The 20,672-nt window shown below is 41.1% G+C and overlaps 1 protein-coding gene across 1 annotated transcript; it reads left to right on the plus strand.

Annotated features, from left to right (window-relative positions):
• Nucleotides 1-537: 537 nt before the first annotated feature.
• TLR3 (toll like receptor 3) lies at nucleotides 538-7,103 on the plus strand (the record flags this gene model as incomplete). The annotated part of the gene is made up of 4 exons (XM_081999289.1): nucleotides 538-978; nucleotides 2,787-2,978; nucleotides 4,572-6,397; nucleotides 6,875-7,103. Exons 1-4 carry the CDS (start codon nucleotides 541-543, stop codon nucleotides 7,101-7,103), a joined length of 2,685 nt encoding a protein of 894 aa, XP_081855415.1. The 5' UTR covers nucleotides 538-540.
• Between the last annotated feature and the right edge of the window lie 13,569 nt (nucleotides 7,104-20,672).

Here is a 20,672-nt window from a genome sequence, read left to right on the forward strand (position 1 = left end):
ACAGAAACTGGAAGACCTGTAAAATGAAGTGGTATATTAGGCATTCTTACTGCATATAACTATAAATATTTTAAGTGTAGTTAAGCTCAGGGCATAGTAATTAACATTGAGGGTCCTGTGTGTAAATATTTATCAGTTTGGTTAAGCTCAGAGCTCAGTGATTAACATTGAGGGGCCTGTGTATAATTTGCTACATTTACTGTATGTTATGCATGGTAAAGCAATGCAAAATTAATCAGAAAAGGGAAAAAGGTTGAAAATCTGCATTGATAATAGATGAACTGTTGGTAGCTTTTTGAACATAATTATTTTTATGTAAGACAATAGTATTGTTTTTAAAGAAAAATCTTAATTTGGAGAGATGTAGACATACTTTTTCTGCAGAAAGGAATGCTACTTGATAGGTGAAAAATACTGTTTGCTCAGTACAGAACTACATGTTTTTTGAGCCTGGCTTGCTTAGCCTTCAGTTTAAGATATAAGTTGTGTCAAAACGATTGTAATTTGTACTGTGTTCATTTTGCCTTTGCAGATAAAACAATGGGAAGTGCTATTCTTTGGAACAGCTTATCTGTCAGACTGGTGTCTGTCTGCTTGCTGTGTGCATCAGTTGGAAAGCAATGTGAGATCCGAAATGAAATGGCTGACTGCAGTCACCTGAAGCTGACTCAAATTCCTTCTGATCTCCCAAACAATATAACGGGTTTGGATATTTCTCATAATCAGCTAAGACAGCTAGGGCCTGCAAATCTGACCAAGTACAACCAGCTGATTTACTTGAACGCAGGCTACAACAGCATCTCTAAACTGCAACCAGATTTGTGCCAAAATGTTCCCCTGTTGCAGATTCTGAAGTTAGAACATAACGAATTGTATAAGCTCCCTGACAGGGTCTTTGCTTCCTGTACCAACCTGACTGAGCTCAATCTAGGATACAACAGAATAGATATTAAAAATGATCCTTTCAAACCCCTGGAGGTAAGCTTTACAAATGCACCTTTTCGTGTAAATAAAGTATAAATGGGGAATTTACTGTGCGTGTTTGCAGCTGAAAATATCCAGCATATAGTCTTACTTAAATGTTTTTTCTAAAGAAAAGGCCTAGTGGCTTCTTGTGTTAGAGCACACCAGAGTCTCAGCCATCCTTATGAGTCAGTGCTCTTCATCCCCTTTTCTGTATTGCATACCATCGAGGCACCTCTCCATGCAGGATTTGTGCCAAGATGATAGCAGCAGATGATGTACAGGGCAAAGTTTATGGTGGTCTAAAAATGGTAGCTAGCCTAAATTGTCAAGGTGTGATTACTCAAACCATGAAGGCCAGTGCTTAGGCTGAATGTAGTGTCTCCCAGGACTTTGGGGACTGAGAGAATAAAAACAGTTTTATTCTACCTTTGTTTTCCCTGGTAGTTTACATGTGGTTAAATATTTTTCTCTGTAGCATCTATGAGGTTGGGGAACCTCATTGTTGTATAATGTTCTAATGAGTGTGCGTGTTTGTCGTGGTTTAGCCCCAGCTGGCAACTAAGCACCACGCAGCCGCTCGCTCACTCTCCCTCCCACAGCGGGACGGGGGAGAGAATTAGGAAAAACCTCGTGGGTTGAGATAAACACGGTTTAATAGGACAGAAAGAAAGAAGGGAACAATAATGATAATACCAACAAAGGAATGTATAAGAACAAGTGATGCCCAATACAGCAATTGCTCACCACCCCGTGATCGACAGCCCGTCCCCGAGCAGCGATTTCCGCCCCCCCGGCCAACTCCAGTTTATGTACTGGGCATGACGTCGTATGGTAGGGAATATCTCTTTGGCCAGTCTGGGTCAGCTGTCCCGGCTGTGTCCCCTCCCAGCTCCCCGTGCACCCCCAGCCTGCTCGCTGGCAGGCCAGCACAAGAAGCTGGACTGTCCTTGACGGCTCAGCAACAACCCAAAACATCAGCACATTATCAACAGTTCCTCATCCCAAATCCAAAACACAGTCTCACACTAGCTTCTGTGAGGAAAACCAGCTCTATCCTGGCTGAAACCAGGACAGTGTTTTGAACAAGTCTGAACTTCCCTGCTACACTCAGTATTCCAGTTCAGTTACATAAAATGTACTTGCTTGCATTGCAGGAGTGCTCGCTCACTCTCAACTTTTAACTACAAATGAGTACAGCCAGCTTAGGTGCTGGGAACAGAACCAAAGTTCTGGCTTTCCTCACTTTGCTGCTGCCCTGGTAGTGATGGAGGTCAGGCTTGAGGGGCTGCAAAGCACATCCTTTGGAGTCACCTTTAGGGTAGCATCTCTTCCCATGCAGGTGCGGGAGGAGTCTGAGCATCTGGGCATGAGCTGGAGTATTACAAGGCTTACAGCACTGATCTTTGTAGGCTGCCTCTGCACTCCCCTTCCTCACTTCCATTCAGTGGGGTGGAACACAGGGTTTAATACTGCAGTAATTGTAACTGCAGCCAGCTGTAGGCTTTTGCTTTTATTACTTCATCTGGAGCAGGAGGGCTTTCAGTGGATTAAGGAATTTTAGATAGTGTAATTCTTTGGTTTGCAGTAGATATTTTAGCAGGTTAAGACCATGAATGCAATGGAAGTTACAGGTGTAGAAGATACAGAAGGCTTCTTCCTGCAGGAGCTTGGAAGCTGCCATTTCTCTATTACAAATTTATTTTAATTGTATTATTGCAACTATTTTCTAATCGATTAGATTCTAATGCAACATTTCAAAATAGTTTCATATTATATAAAATAAAAAAATATATATTTTTCTGTTTGCATCTCCTCCCCAGAACTTGAATATTTTGGACCTATCTCATAATTCTTTGAAGTCAGCAAATTTAGGATTGCAGCAACAGTTGAAGAACCTTCGTGAGCTCATGTTGGATAGCAATCAAATCACTGAGTTAAAAAAGGAAGACTTCCATTTTCTTAGCAACACCTCACTGAATAGTCTTGATTTGTCATCAAATCCACTGAAAGAGGTAGGAAGCATTTCAACAGAAATTCAAGATATGTAAGTATAAAATGGAACTATCCTGATTTAACCTTTATGATTGTATGGCATTTACATTTTTGATCCACTGAGGTCCATTCTATTGCATGCAGCATTACTCCTGACCTCCAGTAGTGATACAAATAATCATTTTTCTCCAACTGAAATCAACAAGAGCTGGTTCCATGTAGCAGAGGTCTCAAGCAAGAGCTAGATCAAGTAGCTCTGTGAACCCTTACCAGGTATTTTCTATGCAAGATTTTTTTGTGTGTGCCAAAGATGAACAACTGACATACTTGGGGGAAAAAGTACAATATTATGCAAGGCTAGTTATACAGTCAAGGTCTTGCTTCCTAGTTAATGAAAGAGAAGGTTCATTTGTGCCTGTGGGGTACCACAGAGAAATAGTAATTGCAGAAAAGTATATTCAGTCTTTTTAAAAAAAAAAAAAGTGAATGTTTTCTCTGCCACCTACCTCACTGTTCTCTCCGACCTGCTTCTCAGCATTTCAATATGATTCTTTAAGAGTGATGGTAAATGTTACAGTTCTAAACTGGTTGACATTCAGCATATGAATACCGAATTTGGTTGGGTTTTTTCCCCCTGTTGATTGATCTGTAAATAACATGTATTGAAATTACAATAATATTTTTAAGTGGCATACGCTTGTACCACTGAGGCAATCCCACTGCCCTCCTTCCCTTGGCTGCTTCATCCTTCCCTCTTTCTGGTACAAGCTTTAATGAGGCCATGTACTGGATCACTGGACAAACTCTACAGATATTTTTTTTTTTTTGGCTTGGTGAGCTTGTAGGCAGGCTGGTTCCTTATCTGGTTTACTGTGTGACTGCATGTATGGCCATATGGCAGAAGGGTACAGCATGTGGATAAGTAGATGGGATTGCTTCCTTCTTGGGCAGTGCTACTTTATGCTAGTTTAACCTGCTCTGATTTTACAGTACTGCTGTCTGAAAAGCAGCCTTATGCATTTGAATTATTCTGACAAATGGAATATTTAATCATTCAGCTGATAACAGAATTGAGATGAGAAGCCAGCACTATGGTGGAGGCTTGTTATTTGTATTGTGGAAGCAAGTGCGTAGTATCACATTTCATGAGTGTAGCTTCTGCTTACACAGAGAAACTGCGTTTCTTCTTGGCTGTCTGAAGGCCTAAATAACTTTTTACAGTATACCTGGTTTTGCACTAGTATATTGGTATCCCTAGCAGGTAACCAGTAAAAGAGAGCCGAGGAAAGAAATTATCTCAATTTCTAAGACTAGTGAAAGAGTTTTATTAGTTGGATACAATATTGTAATTGCATCTGACGAAGCAACTCTCTTCTAAAAGAGTACTACTCAGGGTTATAATAATCATGTTACAAATTTTACAACTATTATCACAAGCAGTATTAAACCCCAAGAAATGTTTGTCTGAACTTGGCTGTGGAAAAATACGAGTTGTAGGAGCTGTATTCTGCTTGAAAATCTCGTTTGAAAACCTTTCCATGTTTTGGCTTTGTGGGGCTACTTTCTTACATAATCCCCTTCTTTAGATGAAAACTCTTTTCTTTTCCTTTCAGTTTCACATAGGATGTTTACATGCAATTGGAAATCTGTTTGGCCTCATACTCAACAACGTTGAACTTTGTGAAAATCGCACAAAAGGACTTTGTACAGAGTTATCAAACACAGCTATTCAGAACCTCTCACTGAGCCATGTGAAACTTTCATACATTGGCAAGTCAACTTTCCAGGGACTGCAAGGAACAAATCTTACAGTTTTAAACCTTTCCCAAAATTCTCTGTCTGTGATAGAAGATGACTCGTTTCAGTGGCTTTCAAGTTTACAATATTTAAACCTGAAGCATAACAACATTCATGTATCTTCACGTTTATTTTATGGATTATCTAGCCTCAAACATCTGAATCTGATAAATTCACTTTCTGGTAAAATTGAAGATTTTTCCTTTCATTGGTTATACCACCTGGAGTACCTTATAATGGATAATAACAATTTTCCAGGAATTACTGCTAATATGTTCACAGGGCTGAACAACCTGAAGTACCTGAGCCTCTGTAACTGCAACATAAACTTACAAAGAATAACTAATAAAACATTTTCATCACTTGCTAATTCCAGTTTGCAGGTTCTCAACCTCACAAAAACAAGAATCTCTACAATAGAAAGTGGGGCATTTTTCTCCTTGGGACACCTGAAAATTCTCGATCTTGGTCTCAATGAAATCAGTCAAGAACTCACAGGTCACGAGTTTAAAGGTCTCAATAATATACAAGATATTTATCTCTCGTATAATAAAAACTTGGCTTTGCGAAGTGAATCATTCATTTTTGTCCCAAGCCTTAGAAAATTGATGCTGAGGAAGGTAGGTTGCAGTAATCTGGCACTTTCTCCTTCGCCTTTTCATCCTCTACAAAATCTGAGTGTCCTAGAGATAAGCAATAACAACATAGCAAGCATAAAAGAAGACTTGTTTGATGGACTTCACAAACTTGTCATTCTGGATTTGCAGCACAACAATTTAGCCCGACTTTGGAAACATGCAAATCCAGGTGGCCCAGTTCTTTTTTTAAAAGACCTTCCCAACTTGTATATTCTTAATTTAAAATCAAATGGGCTTGATGAAATTCCAGTTCAGGCTTTCAAGGGTCTGTTTCAATTAAAAAGCTTGGATTTAGGATCAAATAATTTGAATTTGCTTCCAGCAACTCTATTTGATGACCAAGCCTCTCTGAATTCATTGAAACTTCAGAAAAATCTGATAACCTCAGTTGAAGAAGGGGTGTTTGGCACAGCTTTCAAGAGCTTGAGAACACTAGAGATGGATTCCAATCCATTTGATTGCACCTGTGAAAGCATTGCTTGGTTTGCCGATTGGCTTAATGTGACCCAAGCATATGTACCTAGATTGAGGACCCAGTACATTTGCAACACCCCACCAAAATATCATGGTAGTCTGGTATTGCATTTTGATAGCTCAGCCTGCAAAGACAGTGCTCCATTTAAACTTCTGTTTGTGATCACTACCAGTGTTGTGATGCTAGTAATTTTTATTGTTCTGATCATCCATTTTGAAGGGTGGAGAATAGCTTTCTATTGGAATATTTCAGTAAATCGAATACTTGGTTTTAAAGAGCTTGACAGACAACAGGAAGAGTTTGATTTTGATGCCTACGTTATTCATGCAAGACAGGACAAGAATTGGGTGTCCAAGAATTTCATCTCTCTGGAAAAAAATAACCACTTTCAAATTAAATTTTGCTTAGAAGAACGGGACTTTGAAGCAGGCATATCCGAATTTGAAGCCACAATTAACAGTATAAAAATGAGCAGGAAGATTATTTTTGTTGTGACTGAACACCTCTTACAGGATCCCTGGTGCAAAAAGTAAGATAGAAAATTTCATGTTTAAGGGAGAAAATTTCTTAACAGATTTTTTTGACAAGGTAATTTAATGAAAAATAGCATGTGAATTCTACTTCAATATATTTACTTAATATGTTGTAACTTCAGAATAATTTGTAAGTTAAGAAAGTTAATTTGTACATGTACACTAGTGGAAACTTGAGTGTATTTTTTTAAAAAGTCAAGCTGTCACCTGTGTATAGCGATCTTGAAATGAAAGGAACTTTGCCAAACAAGGCTACATCAAGACAGTAGACTTAGATTATGTTTTTAGAGGATGATTTTCTTCTTTGGTTAGAGGGTAACTAATTTAACTTAAGTAATGACAATTTTATAGAATAGACATTAAGACCTCTGAGTCTGCAATGTGCCATTATGCAAGCTATTAAAAGAACTGTTTGTCATTTTTTCCCTCTACATGAAAGAAAACATGTATTTTTTGTCTTATTTTTGCTTCAGATTTAAGGTGTATCATGCTCTTCAGCAAGCTATCGAACAAAGTCGGGACTCCATCATATTGATCTTTCTTCATGATATCCAAGATTACAAGCTGTATCATGCACTTCACCTGCGAAGAGGAATGTTCAGATCTCGCTGCATCTTGAACTGGCCAGCCCAGAAAGAACGAGTCAGTGCATTTCATCAGCAGTTAGTGATGGCACTTAAATCTAATAGTAAAGCGCACTGAATTTTAAAAGTACAGATTTGAATTATGAGGTCATTTTATTGCGTATTTTCTATCATTGGAAAACTATCAAGCCTTCAGGAAAACCTGAAAAACATTTGTCATGCTGGAAAGATACATAAGAGTCACTATTAATTTACTTGTCTGTATTCATGAAGGTTCAAACTTATGGGCTAGTAGCTTGATCTGGAGAGAGCTGAGAACAAGCAAAGTGTGCTCTGAAAGGATGTTCATAATGTTTGAGACTGGTTGCAATTTTATGGAGTGCTTGAGCACAATTTCTTGTAAATTAGACACTAGACAGTCATTTGTATTTTTTTGTTAATATTAATTGTGGCTCCAAGGACCTTATAAAACATTGTCATTGTCATAAAACATTGTCAAGTGCTGGGTCCTGCACTTGGGCCACAACAACCCCATGCAATGCTACAGGCTTGGGGGAGAGTGGCTGGAGAGCTACCCGGCGGAAAAGGACCTGGGGGTGACAGCCGGCTGAACATGAGTCAGCAGTGTGCCCAGGTGGCCAAGAAGGCCAACAGCATCGTGGCCTGTATCAGAACTAGTGTGGCCAGCAGGAGTAGGGAAGTGACTGTGCTCCTGTACTTGGCATTGGTGAGGCCGCACCTCGAATCCTGTGTTCAGTTTTGGGCCCCTCACTACAAGAAGGACACTGAGGTGCTGAGCGTGTCCAAGGAAGGGCAATGAAGCTGGTGAGGGGTCTGGAGCACAAGTCTTATGAGGAGCGGCTGAGGGAACTGGGGTTGTTTAGCCTGGAGAAGAGGAGGCTGAGGGGAGACCTTATCACTCTCTACAACTACCTGAAAGGGGGTTGTGGTGAGGTGAGCGTTGGTCTCTTCTCCCACATAACTAGTGATAGGATGAGAGGAAACGGCCTCAAGTTGCACCAGGGGAGGTTTAGATTGGGTATTAGGAAAAATTTCTTCACTGAGAGGGTGGTCAAGCATTGGAACAGGCTGCCCAGGGAGGTGGTGGAGTCGCCATCCCTGGAAGTGCTCAAAAAACGTGTGGATGTGGCACTTCAGGACATGGTTTAGGGGACATGGTGGTGCTGGGTTAGCGGTTGGACTTCATGATCTTGAAGGTCCTTTCCAACCTTAATGATTCTGTGATCGTCAATTTTTAGTAGGTGTGTGATCTTTCAATAGCTCAGGAATATTTTTTAAATTGCTTTTTTCCTAGTATTTCTCTCACCAATTTCAATACCACCGTTACTCCAAGAATGCTGTTTTTTACTGCTTTAGAAGGCAGCTTTCAGATAGTTCAATACTTAAATCATAAGAAAAATTATTAATAGTTTTTTGCATGCACCAGAAGACTGGAGAGGGTGTAGACTGTCTTTGCTTGCTCAGGAAATCCTGAGTGAAAACAAAAAAGGCTTTGTTTACAATTGAAGTGATAGATGATGATTCCCTAATTACAGTAATAGGATTATCCCCATTGTGATGCTTTCATCTCATCTTTCTGACCTTTTCAGGCGAAGTGACAAATTCTTTTCTTCATGCTTAGGCTATGGAAGCTGAGGAGGCAAGTCGGTAAGGATGGGGTGCCAGGTATGCACCATGTCAATCGTTCTTTCTCGTATTTAAAGACTAACATGTGAAAGGGTTTCTATGTTTTTTAAATCTGTAGTGACACATAGTAGCAGAATTTCTTGTTCCACATCAATATAAATTGTTTAGAAAATGTTGAGCGCTTCACATGGGTATAAAAATGACATAAAAATGCAGGGAATGCATGGAGAAATGCCGAGGTGAAATGTGTTACAAGAGGTCAGCTTAGATCAAATGGTCTTTTCTGGCCCTTAAACCCTGACAAATGACAGCATGTCTAAATTCTGTAAAGATTTTTTTTTTCTTCTTACTACAAATGCCCCCAAAATCGGTCAGAACCTTGAGAAAATGTGTTACGGATGTTTTGTAAAATAGCTAAGAATACAAACGAAAAGTACTTGCTGATGAGTGAAAGTAATTTTAAATGTAAAAATATGATGATAGGTTCTAAACAGTTACATTAGTACCTACATTCAGTTCAAAATAATTTATAACAGAAAAAGACATTATAAAGGCTCAGTGAGAATTAGACTAATGTTAAAAACAAAGGCACAAAAGCAATAAGCACAGGGCCAATGGTAATCATCAATTACACCTGACATAAAATTTTCATGTAAGTTTTCCCTGTTTGTCTGAAAGTTGCCCACTTCTGCTCTGCTCCTGTACATTTGTTTGACAGTATTACTGAGACTAAATAAATGGGTTTACTGTGGTGAAGAGTTGTAAGTGTTTTTGGGATTAACAGTCTATATCTGAGCTGGTTAGTTTCTTTGTAGTGCGCAGCATCAGACTATATTACGGTGATTTACTGAGGAGTTGGATAGCAAATAAATGAAAAATAGTTCCGAACTTGTAGTGTCAAAGATGTTACCTAGGACTAAAGAGGAATCATCTGTATTGAAAGCAGGATGTCTAAAGGACTTGACTGAGGTGGAATGCTCAAGTCTGTAGTTTTGTGGTAGAACCTGACTGTGGGTCTTGAATGACTGGGAGTAATGAACAAGTTAGAGTGATGATGACAACAGCTTCTGTTCCAGGTCTTCATGCAGGGTTGCTTTGGGGCTGCAGCTGAGATAAATACACCCGATGTCCTCAATTATGCTACTTTCACTGTGGCTCAGTCAAGGCTTTTTGGCATGGTGAGGAATAAATGCAGATTGTGCTGCTGTCAGGTTTTTGTGGGCCTATTCCATAAGGTTTGCTTGGAACGTTCTCATTTCAGGCCAAGAATATCCCAATTTCAGATCTCGGTCTTGTAGCTGGTGTCATGTGTGCTCTGCTCTGACAGCTCATGGCACTCCTTGATGTGGTAGGAAGACAAGGCAGGGATAAACTTCCCCACTTTTTACCCTTGGTTGTCACAATGCTAGCAGCTGCCAGCTTTAAGTTGGTAGTGCAGCTAGTTGCTTGATGTATGGTCCTGGGCTCCCATGTATAAGGGAACTGTACTATCTTTCAGCCTGTGCTGTTCTTTTGGATGCTGCCAAGGGCCATACCGCCTGCCGTATTCTGAGCCAACATGACGTTTGCCCTGCCCATAATACCAGCCATTACGGCGTCCCCGAACTGCTGCTGGTGTGACCGCTCTTCTCTCCATCCAGACAGACAACCCTACGCTGCAAAGCTAGTGCAGTATTTGCCCCGAGCCCTGCCTCACGCCTCTCCTGCTGCTTGGTATCTGTGGCAAAAGAGAGAAGGGTCCTTGATCCTGACTCCCGAGCTGCCTGGCACTGCTGGTGGCATGGTTGTATGTGGGGCGTTGCCTGACACGGTGTAAAAAGGTGCACTGGAGTGGGTTGGTCTCGCTCCCTCTTTTAAACCCTTTCTGCACACAGATGCGTGCACCGCACGGGGGAAGGCTGTGAAGCGGGGCCCTGCGACCCTGGCACGTGCAGTTGGCCCTTCCTCATACCGGCCGCGCCTTGCTGACCGCACCGGCAGGCTGCAGCAAGTCACTGCCCTACGCTTCCGGGCGACCCCCGGGCGCGCGGGCTGAGGGCGGCGCGCGCCGCCCCGGGGTTTGTTTGGCCTAGCAACGCGCCGGGGCCCGCTCCCGCCCCGCCGCCATGCAGGGGGCGGCCCTGCACCTGGGCGCCCTCCCGGCCAGGCTGCGCCGCGCCGCCGGCCCCCGCGCCCCGCCGCCCCCCAGCCCAGCCGGCTGTGTCCCGGGCAGGGCGGGGGCGCCGGGGGGAGCGGGCGGCCGCCCCCCGCGACCGGTAGGCGCCGCGGCGGAGGAGCCCGGGGGGCGGGCGGGTGCCAGGGCTCCGCTCATCAGTCTGCCCGACATCGGCGAGGAGGCGGTCTGCAGCCCGCGGCGCCCCGCGTGAGTGCGCGCCCCTGAAATCGGGGGTGTGCGGGCGGTGCGCGCCCCCCTCTGCTGCGGGGTTCCCCCCACCCGGCCTGTTCCGCCTGTGCGGGTACCGACTGTCCCCCCGCGCTGGCGGTGCCCTGCCCCGGGGCTGTGCTGGCAGCGGGGGGCGCCCGCCTCCGGGAGCAAACGCGAGGGTTTGCGCCCGGCGCCTGTCGGGAGCCAAGAGCTGGACGGTGCGCGGGGTCCCGCCTGTAAGGCCTAGGACCCCCTGTGTGCCGGGGGAACAGAGCCCGGAGCCCGGCCCCGAGGGGAACAACGACCCGGGCTTGCAGGAGCGGCTGAGCGGGGAGAGTGGGGCGTGCTGAGCCGAGGAGGGCTCGTAGAGGTACCACATGTGGGGGTGAGAGTTGTGTCCGAGTCCGTCCCGAAGCTGCAGCTGTGCATCGAAGCAGGCGGTTCAGTCAGTGCCTCGGAAAAATCTAAAGGGTCGGTAACGGGAGTGGGACTTGCTTTGGATGCTTCTGCGTTTAATCTGCAAACAACCTCGAAAGCGTTTGGGTTTTGCTGAAGATGAAGAAACCTGTTAAGTGCGTGTGCTGTAGGATTCCGTTGGTGATACTTTGCTGAAGCAAAGGCGTAGTAAAGCAGAGAGTGGTTTCTTCCCATATGTAAAGCAGGAGCGCTTACGAAAGTCAGTAACAGTTGTATTACTGTATTGGTAGGGTATTTTGTACTCTTGGCGGGGAAAAAAGGCTACTGTATACATCACAGGAAGATCTATAATTGCCGCTTTTGTAGTACTAAACTGTGCTAGTCTTTGATATTACTGGTAATCAAAGCCAGTAGTGTTTTCAGATGTCAGTAAGAATGACTATGTTTCAGAAAGGTAAGTTTTCAACTCTTTAGGACTGAAATCTCTTTAGTACTCTGTTAAACTTTCAGATGGGCTTTTACAACCTCTACTTTTAGTTTGGTTTCCATATAGCATAATATTTAAATGATAGTCCTCTGGCTTTTTGAATTGGTCTCTAGCTCTTCTCTGGCAGAGATATTGTGCTTATTCCCCAGCATCCTTGGTGATTAGAGTAGGTGTTAGAAGGTAAGCACTTATTTAGTCTTTTTGGAATCAGTTTACAGGCTTGATGTCTGCGAATGTGGCTGATCTGTTTTTGAATGGGCTGGTAGTGTTTCCTTCTGTAAGCTTTAGTAGCCACTATGTCTTGAAGGTCATTGCCTGCTCTATTTTGGGGTGGGGGGGAAGTGTTTTTCTTTTATGCCTGTTTAAACTGTTCTACTGATTTACTGATTTACTGATTTCAAGCGGTGTCTGTAGTTCTTGTGTTGCAAGGTGTAGTAAGCATTCGTTCATCTTCTAATTTATCTACCTCTTCTATGATTTTGTAAACCTCGAGCACCTCATCTCTTAGCCTTCTCCAAGAGTCCCAGCCTTTTTAGCGTTCCTTCTGGAGCTGGCTCTCTATTCCCTTAATCACGTTTGTAGCCCTCCTTTTACTCCGGTATGTCTTTCTCGAGACGCAGGGACGAGAACTGCACACAGCATTCTGCTTGTGGACACCATGAGGTTTTACACAGCAGCCAAAGTGATGCTTTCCATTTTTTGCCTCGGTGTCCTTCCTGATGTGGATGGGTGTTTTGTTGGTGGCTTTGGTTGTTGCTGTATATTGAGTCCACGATGATTCCAGGGTTGCTTTCCAAACTGTAACTGCCAGTCCCAATGTCGGCATCATGTCAAGGTGCTTTAGATTGGTTTTTTTCATGGATAACCATTGACAATACGGATTTGTAAATACATACTTTTATCTGGATACTTATGAATTTATTGCAGCAAATAGTAAATGAAGTATTATAGTTGGCAGGTAACTAAGCTATGTAACACTGTGAAAATAACAGAAGCTGGAACACAAACCCTCCCTGATGTACTACTTTTATTTCACCCTCCTCCCATCCGATGCGTTTGGTTTTGTTTCAGAATAAATTGTAAGCTCTTTCAGGCTTAAACTTTTTCTGCATTTGTGTAGAGTAGTAACCTTTCTGGAATAGGGGGGGTTTAATCTGGTTTGAAGTGTATTGGTGGAGTTCTGTTTAGAAGGTATTTGATGTTTTATATAAACAATGTCAGAACCAAATCGGTGGTGTTTGCCTATAATTTCCCACTAGTAGTTTCTTTTTTTAGTACCAAAAATAAAGCCAAGTATAATGCTGTATGAGACAGTATTCCTGTTGAATAGCTGATGACTTTTATAATTTAAAAAAAAAAGGAGAAAAAGGATGACAAACTGGTTGTATCAGGATGAAGAGTAAACACTATTACATTAAAACTGGTTTTGTGCAGCAAAATCCTTATTTTGGCTTGCTATTGAAACACTTCTAGCTGATATCCCCTAATTATCCCCTAACTGTTAGACTTTTGTATGCATGGTGGCATTTCAGATATTTTATCCATAGCACTCTTATAGCTTATTCTGATAAGGTATTGTCTGTCTTCAAAAAAAAACAAAACCAAACCAGAAAGTTGTAGAAGGAATAAGATACATCACTTTGACAAGGAAAGTCTATACCTCCACATTAGCATTTTTTAATTAGATGGTTCCACTTAAGCTTTTAGAAGAAGCATCTTAATTAAATATTGAAAACTTTAGTATTACTTGCGTAGAGTTCAGATTTGAATGTGTGAGTTACAGAATACAATATTATATTAGTGATAGTTACACATAGGAAACTTTTGCTTACCCAAACGAAGTTCCTGTGTGACAAATTTTATTGGTGTTTAAAGTGTTTTAGAAGACGTTGTCAATGGCCAGTGTACTTTCACTAACAGCAATATCGCAGAACCATAGAATCTTTGGGTTGGAAGGGACCTTTAAAGATCATCTAATCCAACCCCCCTGCCTTGAGCAGGGACATCTTCAACTAGATCAGGTTGCTCAGAGCCCCGTCCAACCTGACCTGGTATGTTTCCAGGGATGGGGCATCTACCACCTCTCTGGGCAACCTGTACTGGTCTTTCACCACCTCCATTGGGAAAAATTTCTTCCTTCTATCTGGTCTAAATCTACCCTTGTTTAGTTTAAAACCATTACCCTTTGTCCTATGGCAACAGGCCCTGCTAAAAAGTCTGTCCCCATCTTTCTTATAAGCCCCCTTGAAGCACTGGAAGGCTGCAATAAGGTCTCTGCGGAGCCTTCTCTTCTCCAGGCTGAACAACCCCAACTCTCTCAGCCTGTCCTCAGGGGAGAGGTGTTCCATCCCTCTGATCATTTTTGTGGCCCTCCTCTGGACCTGCTCCAACAGATCCATCTCTTTCCTGTGCTGAGGGCTCCAGAGCTGGACGCAGGACTCTAGGTGGGGTCTACCCAGAGCAGAGCAGAGGGGCAGAATCACCTCCCTTGACCTGCTGGCCACGCTGCTTTCAATGTAGCCCAGGATACGGTTGGCCTTCTGGATTGCGAGCGCACATTGCCAGCTCATGTCCATTCAACTAGGAGTAACTGGTTAATAAATGAAAGTATCTATTTTATGTCTTACTATTTTTTTTCTTAGGTGCTGACAAGTAGATAACAATCAAAATACACTGAGAGCACAAAACAGTGAAAATCTGCCACTGATTTCTTCCTATCTTTCCCAGGTACTTTGAATTTTGTCAGCTCCACAGCTACCAACAACGGGTCTTTATACTGTGTAGGGCTAAACTATAGCAGTACTTCGTAGGATTTTACATTCACTGTTTATTTACATAGTGATTTCGTATCCTTCCAGTCAAATTGAAGGAGTAGTAATGAACAAATCTCTTCAAAGGGAGAAAAAAAAAAATTCCACTTTTATTACTGTTGCTTGAAAAAATACATTCTGCTATATAAGATCATTACATTCCTTGGGAAGATAATATGGCTACACTTACCACAATATGCTGGTGACACAAAGATATAGATTCCTTTTTTTAAGAAACATTTTCATTGCTATCCTAATGTGTTGCAATAACTAGAGTGCATAACCACCCTTAGGTAAGCTAAAGGTAAATTGCGCAAGGCTTAAGTTATGTTGTTTGGGAGTGGATAATATTTTGTAGAAATTAATTGCGCCTTTCTCCATTTCAGGATAGTTCTAACACACGGAAAACTTGTTTGTGAACTTGGTATGAGAAGGGTAGCTTTATCTGCAGTGTAAAAAAGTCACTGTCTACTGCCAGCTGTTATTTCACAGTAGCTCAAGCTTTGGCCTTCAAAATGATTAACTTTGAAAATGTGGGTGTAAGTGTAAGCTGCAGAAGAGGATGGAAACTTGGATTCCCTATCTCCTGTTTTAACCACTAAAAGCAATAGATCTCTTTCACGCTGTAATGCATCCTAACCTAGATAGAGCCTTGCAGTGTTAGCTGCTCGCTTTCATGGTTGTACTGATCTAAAAGAGGAAATGTGGTAATGTGGTGTTTGCCATGGTCTGTTTTCTTCATTGCGAGTAAGTGTAAAAGAGCTTAGAGGTGAACTTTAATTTTACATGGTACTATAGAAGTCAATACTCCTCTAGATGGATGGAACTAAAAGTAATTCCTAACATTTTATGATATTATATGTAACATAAGGTTTTTGGTAAAATTTTACTAAGTTTCTAGCAAGTAGCTAATCAGCTAGAGAATAAACGTCAAAAGAAGAAAAAGCTAAAAACAAAGCTTCCCAATTTTCCTCAGAGTGCTTTTATTACTTTCAGATACTAAGAACTATTCTTCTGTACTTTTAGTATTAGTCTGTGTTGTTTATAGCAAGCTGAGGTGTTACAGGAAGCTAAGGTAATATGTTTACAAGCAGGCATTTTATTTCTGATTCAGTGCTCCGTGAGCGGGATCACTAGTGTTAGCCATGGAAGGGAGGAGAGGAAGGGCCCTGGGCCCATGGTGTTACACTCGATTGTGAATTCCTCTAAAATATTGTGAGTTGGGGGCTAGAAATGCATTCTACTTTATAATGTCTGTAGTGGTTTTTTATTCCTCATTAGTGTGGAGTTTGTTGTGCAATGGTTTGTGGGGTCACACTGTTTAGTTTTGCTTTGGCCTGTAGCGGCATCAGGTGAATATTTTTTTGCCTGATATTTTGTTAAGGTAGAAGATTCTTGGGTCCTGCAGTAGTTTGTTGGAAGTTCATGGTCTTTTCAGCTGTGGAATTGCTCCTGTCAGCTTGGTCAAGTTCTAAAAGAATAAGAGATTTCTTGTCTTCACAAAATACTGAACTTGGGACTGAATGAAACAGTCTTTTCTAGCTGTTGCCAGAATCTTGTTGGAAAATTTTTGGAGTGGTGCGTATGTGTACTGGTGCATGTGTGTATGTGAACGCTATATGGATCATAAGGGTGGGGATTCCTGTGCTGCTTTGATTCCTTCACTTGAAAACACATCTGCGTAATGTGCACAAGTTGGCACACAGGTTATTTTTACCAGCTAATTTCTTCTGAAGAGAAAGTCTTAAGTAAGCAATACAAGAAGCAATTGCTAAAAGTACTTTTTCCTTACCCCTGTATTTTTTACGAAAGCATGTTCTAAATAGTTCTTAAAAGCTCTGAACCATGTGAGGATTAATGTGTAAAGCTTTTTAGCTAAAAATATATATATACACACACACTCTATACTCCATTCAGAGAGTTTGGAATTTTTTTCTTCCATAAGCTGTAAAGGTTAAATCCTAAATAGCATGCTTTGAACATTGCAGTGAAATATCTTGCATTGAGCCAGTTTAACAATCTCTGAGAATATTTAGTTAGAGTGTTTTAATCTAGACAGAAATCTTCATAGTGAGGCAACATGAAACACACAGCATTCAGTTCTATGGTTAGCAAATAACTGTCCATTGGTAAATAAAACAGAAGGACATAAAGTGCTTCACAATTTTAGTAGATTAAAAATATGTGATTACAAGTGTCAAGGTTGAACAAGTTCTACCTCCATAACCTCTACTTGCCACTCACTAAAATGTGTCCCAGCTACCTAAGCAGGGCAGAAGTAAAACGTTAAATAAGGCATAGGTGCTGAGATGGGGCACAAGCAAGCCATGTGTAGAGTTTAGAGAATACACGTTAAGAATTCAACATATCTTTACAAAGTATGGCTGGTTTGTAACCAAGGAAGACACGTTCCGGTGAAAATATTTAATGTGCCCAATTGCCCAAAGCCATACCGATTGATTACTTTAATATTTTTAATGACATGACTATGTGTTCCAAGTCCTTACAAAGAGCATACTAGGAACTTTAATTTTCTTCACCATGTGTAAATGTAAATTCCTGTGGACTGTTTACTACAGGTTATTACGCTACAAGGGGTAATACAGGAGAACTAAAAACATGATACAAAGAACCCAAACCTTTTGTCTTGCTTTCTATTTTACCAACCTATTTCTACTTGCTTTCATGTTCTCTCCATTTATTTCATGTTATTCCCCCTCTTCTTCCTGCTCATTGCCTTTCACAGTGCTTTCTGAGTGAGTGAGAGTTTTCACATCCTTACTCTTCCTGAAGTCATCCTACACTTGCTGAAGTTTGATACTGAGTGTTATTGGCAACCTAGCAGATTAAATAGTGTGTTGAACATTATCTGGTAGTTTAAGTGGGAAAAAAGTGAAAGTACATCTTTCGTCGTGTGAAAAGCAGACTAGATGCAGTGGCTATATATGTTTTTTTGATTTCATTTTTTTTTTAATATTATAAACTCAATCTCTTGACCTCACTGCAAAATTTTGTAAGGTATTTAAAACAGAGACTTAAATAACATTACTACTTGGAAATGAAAGTTGTTTTGATCTCTCTGATGTTATGCTGATGGAAGAAGTTTGTTGTGTAAAAGATACTAACTGAATTTCCAAATGTACATCATTAACAAGAATATAAAGGGAAAGGCCTTGTGGGCCACTTCCAAGCGTTTTGTTAGGGTGCTACTCCCTCCCTGCCTGTTAAGACACTTGATATTGCAGCAGTAAATGCCTCGTATCAGATCCAAAGAAATGAATCACCTTCTCTAAGGCACTAATTAGCATTCTTTAGTATTGCAGTTAATTAAGATGATCATGTTTTTCTTAATGTTAATTCATAATTTATATTAAAGAGTCAGATTTACTTCTATAAATGGAAGAGGTACTTAATATGCATATCTTGTTCTCAGAAATTGTTTATATTTCCTAGAACAAAGTATTATAGTTGTGTTTCCATTTTCACAGTGAAACAATAAATAATTAAAAAAAAAAAATACTCAGCAAGCTCATGCTGTCTTAAAGGCTTCGTAAAGTTTCATAGAGAATATGTAAAGAAGATGGGAGAATGGAGAGAAAGAATTCTCTTAGACAACAAGACAGCAGCTTTATTAGAGATTAGGGTGTTATATGTTGTTGGCAATGGAGTGATGTCTAATAAATATTTTTAGCAGAGTCAGTGGCTAAAAAATAGACTTTTACTCATCTGTTAGAGAAGTCTCGTGCACCCACGATAGATAGTAAAGTTAGTGTTTTTCTTTGTTCATTGAGTTTTCTAAACTCCCCTGGGTGAATGCCTTTTGCCATCTCCTTTTATAACACTCTCCAGTTCCAAATTAGGGTGGTGGAAGTAGTAGTAGTAATAGTAATATGCTCTCCCTTAATTAATTATCCATAAAATTATCACTGCCTCAGTGGGAAGGGAGGAGGAAAGGGCTTGGTTTAGTGTAATGCAGTTGCTATTGTACGTTTTCCTATTAGCATTTTTTCTTTAACTTGGTGGTAGGGTGTGAGGGGTGACCAGTGACTATTTCTTGCAGTTGAAATGACAAACAAACTTTCCAAAAAGCAAAAACGTTGCACTAAATCTAACTCTTGGTCTCAGTCTTTACACTGAGCGAAGTAGGAGGTGGGAGATGAGTTTAAGAGTGGATAAATAAAAATAATGTATTTAGGGGAATAATAATCAAAACCTACCTTATATAATGCTGACCTCAAAACTAGCAGTTTTGACTCAGGAATGAGATCTTGGCAGTGTCTTTGACAGTTCTGTGGGTGATTGCCTCTGTGTACAGTGGTATCCAGAAAAAGTAATAAAAACTTGCTCCTCATCAGGCAGGGCGCAGAAAGCACCATTTCACTTGCAGCGTTCTACATCTAGTGTGCTGCATGCAGTTCTGGTGTCACGTCCCAGGAAAGACAGCTGGGATGTGTTGGGGGGGAATAACTACCTGCCTTCAGAAGTGAGATTATGAAGTCAAACTCGCCAGTTTTGAGAGGAGGAGGCTCAGGACGTTCTTGCCACAGATGTGGTGCTTACAGAACAGTGCGTGTAGCGTGATGGACAACCACCAGGACAAGAACCTGTTAACCCTGAGATGCTGCAATACTAGAATCAGAGGTCATGCATGGAAAACTAGTAGATTTGTCAGAAAAATTTAGGGGGAAAGATAACATTTGGGGTGGTGGTGTTTGTTTTACATAATGGGCAGTAACTTTTGGAATTTGTTGCAGCAGGATGTTGTAGGGGCAAATAGTGTCAGCAGGTTCAGAGACATTTTCAGGAAAATGAGGGACAAGAAGTCCTAAAAGGATGTGAAAGGATTGGGCAGGGATGTACTTTCCTAATACCTGTTAAATCATGAAAGTGGATACTGCTGGAGACAGATGAAATACACCATAGATGATGGCCAGATTTATGGGCTTCCCCTAAATAGTATGTCCTGTTACTGCTGTCACACAAAATATTCGAGTAAATGGAGTATCATTTTGATCCAGTAGGACATTTCTTAGACTCTTGCATGACTTAGGTAACTATTACAATAAAAGACTTTGTATGTGCATTTGAGTATACATAGAGGTGGTGAAAGGACCTCATGAAAGCAAATGTTTCTTGCATGTTTTGCAATGAATATATAAATGTAAGATGGACCAAATTTAAGACTGTGTTACTGCCCACGAGGCTTTACCCTGCCCCATGCCCCCTTACAATAAACAAATATGAAAAAAGATCTTAAAATTTGGCTGAAGACACAAGCTGCTTCATTTACTCAGGTCTTCTCTCTTCCTGTTTTGTGTTCTTATTTTGCTCTATTTCAGTCAAGATCCTTTTTCACATTGTTCAAACTCACAAGCAGCCTTATATTTTCCTTTATTTTGACACGGTTTTGTTTGAGACTGTTTTCTTTCCTGTAAGGAAATGTAGTGACTTCCAAGCAGTCTGAAATATTTCAAACAGCATGCCCAACAGTTTGATTGAGGTTAATTCAGCCTAGTGTAGGACTATATTTGTGCATTGGCTCTGTGCCGTGAATGTTTTCAGACGAAACAAATTACATGCAGTTTAAACATGCTTCATTGTTATGTTTTGTGCCTATTGATTGATAAACTGTTATTGGAAATGGCTGTCCCACAAACTTTGGGGACTTAGGGAAAACATCACAGGGTTTCCTCCTCCTTTTTGCTTTCTTTTGTCTGCACTGTGCATGTGCTGCTTCTCACTTTTTCAGCTAGAATAGACTATCCCACTAACATGCTTGTGCAAACGTGTTCCTGTTCTGATGCCTTTTGTTGAGCTGAAGTAACAGCCAGTGCTGCCTTCAACGTTTTGTGCTTCTGGAGGTAACACAAAACTGGAGTTCTGCATTTTGTTTTTGGTTTGGGATTTTTTTTTTTTTATATTTTGAAGTGTAAGTTGTAAGGCATATTGAAGGGGGAGGAA

This window comes from Phaethon aethereus (assembly GCF_964289735.1).
Source record: "Phaethon aethereus genome assembly, chromosome: 4".
Taxonomy (NCBI): Eukaryota; Metazoa; Chordata; class Aves; order Phaethontiformes; family Phaethontidae; genus Phaethon; species Phaethon aethereus.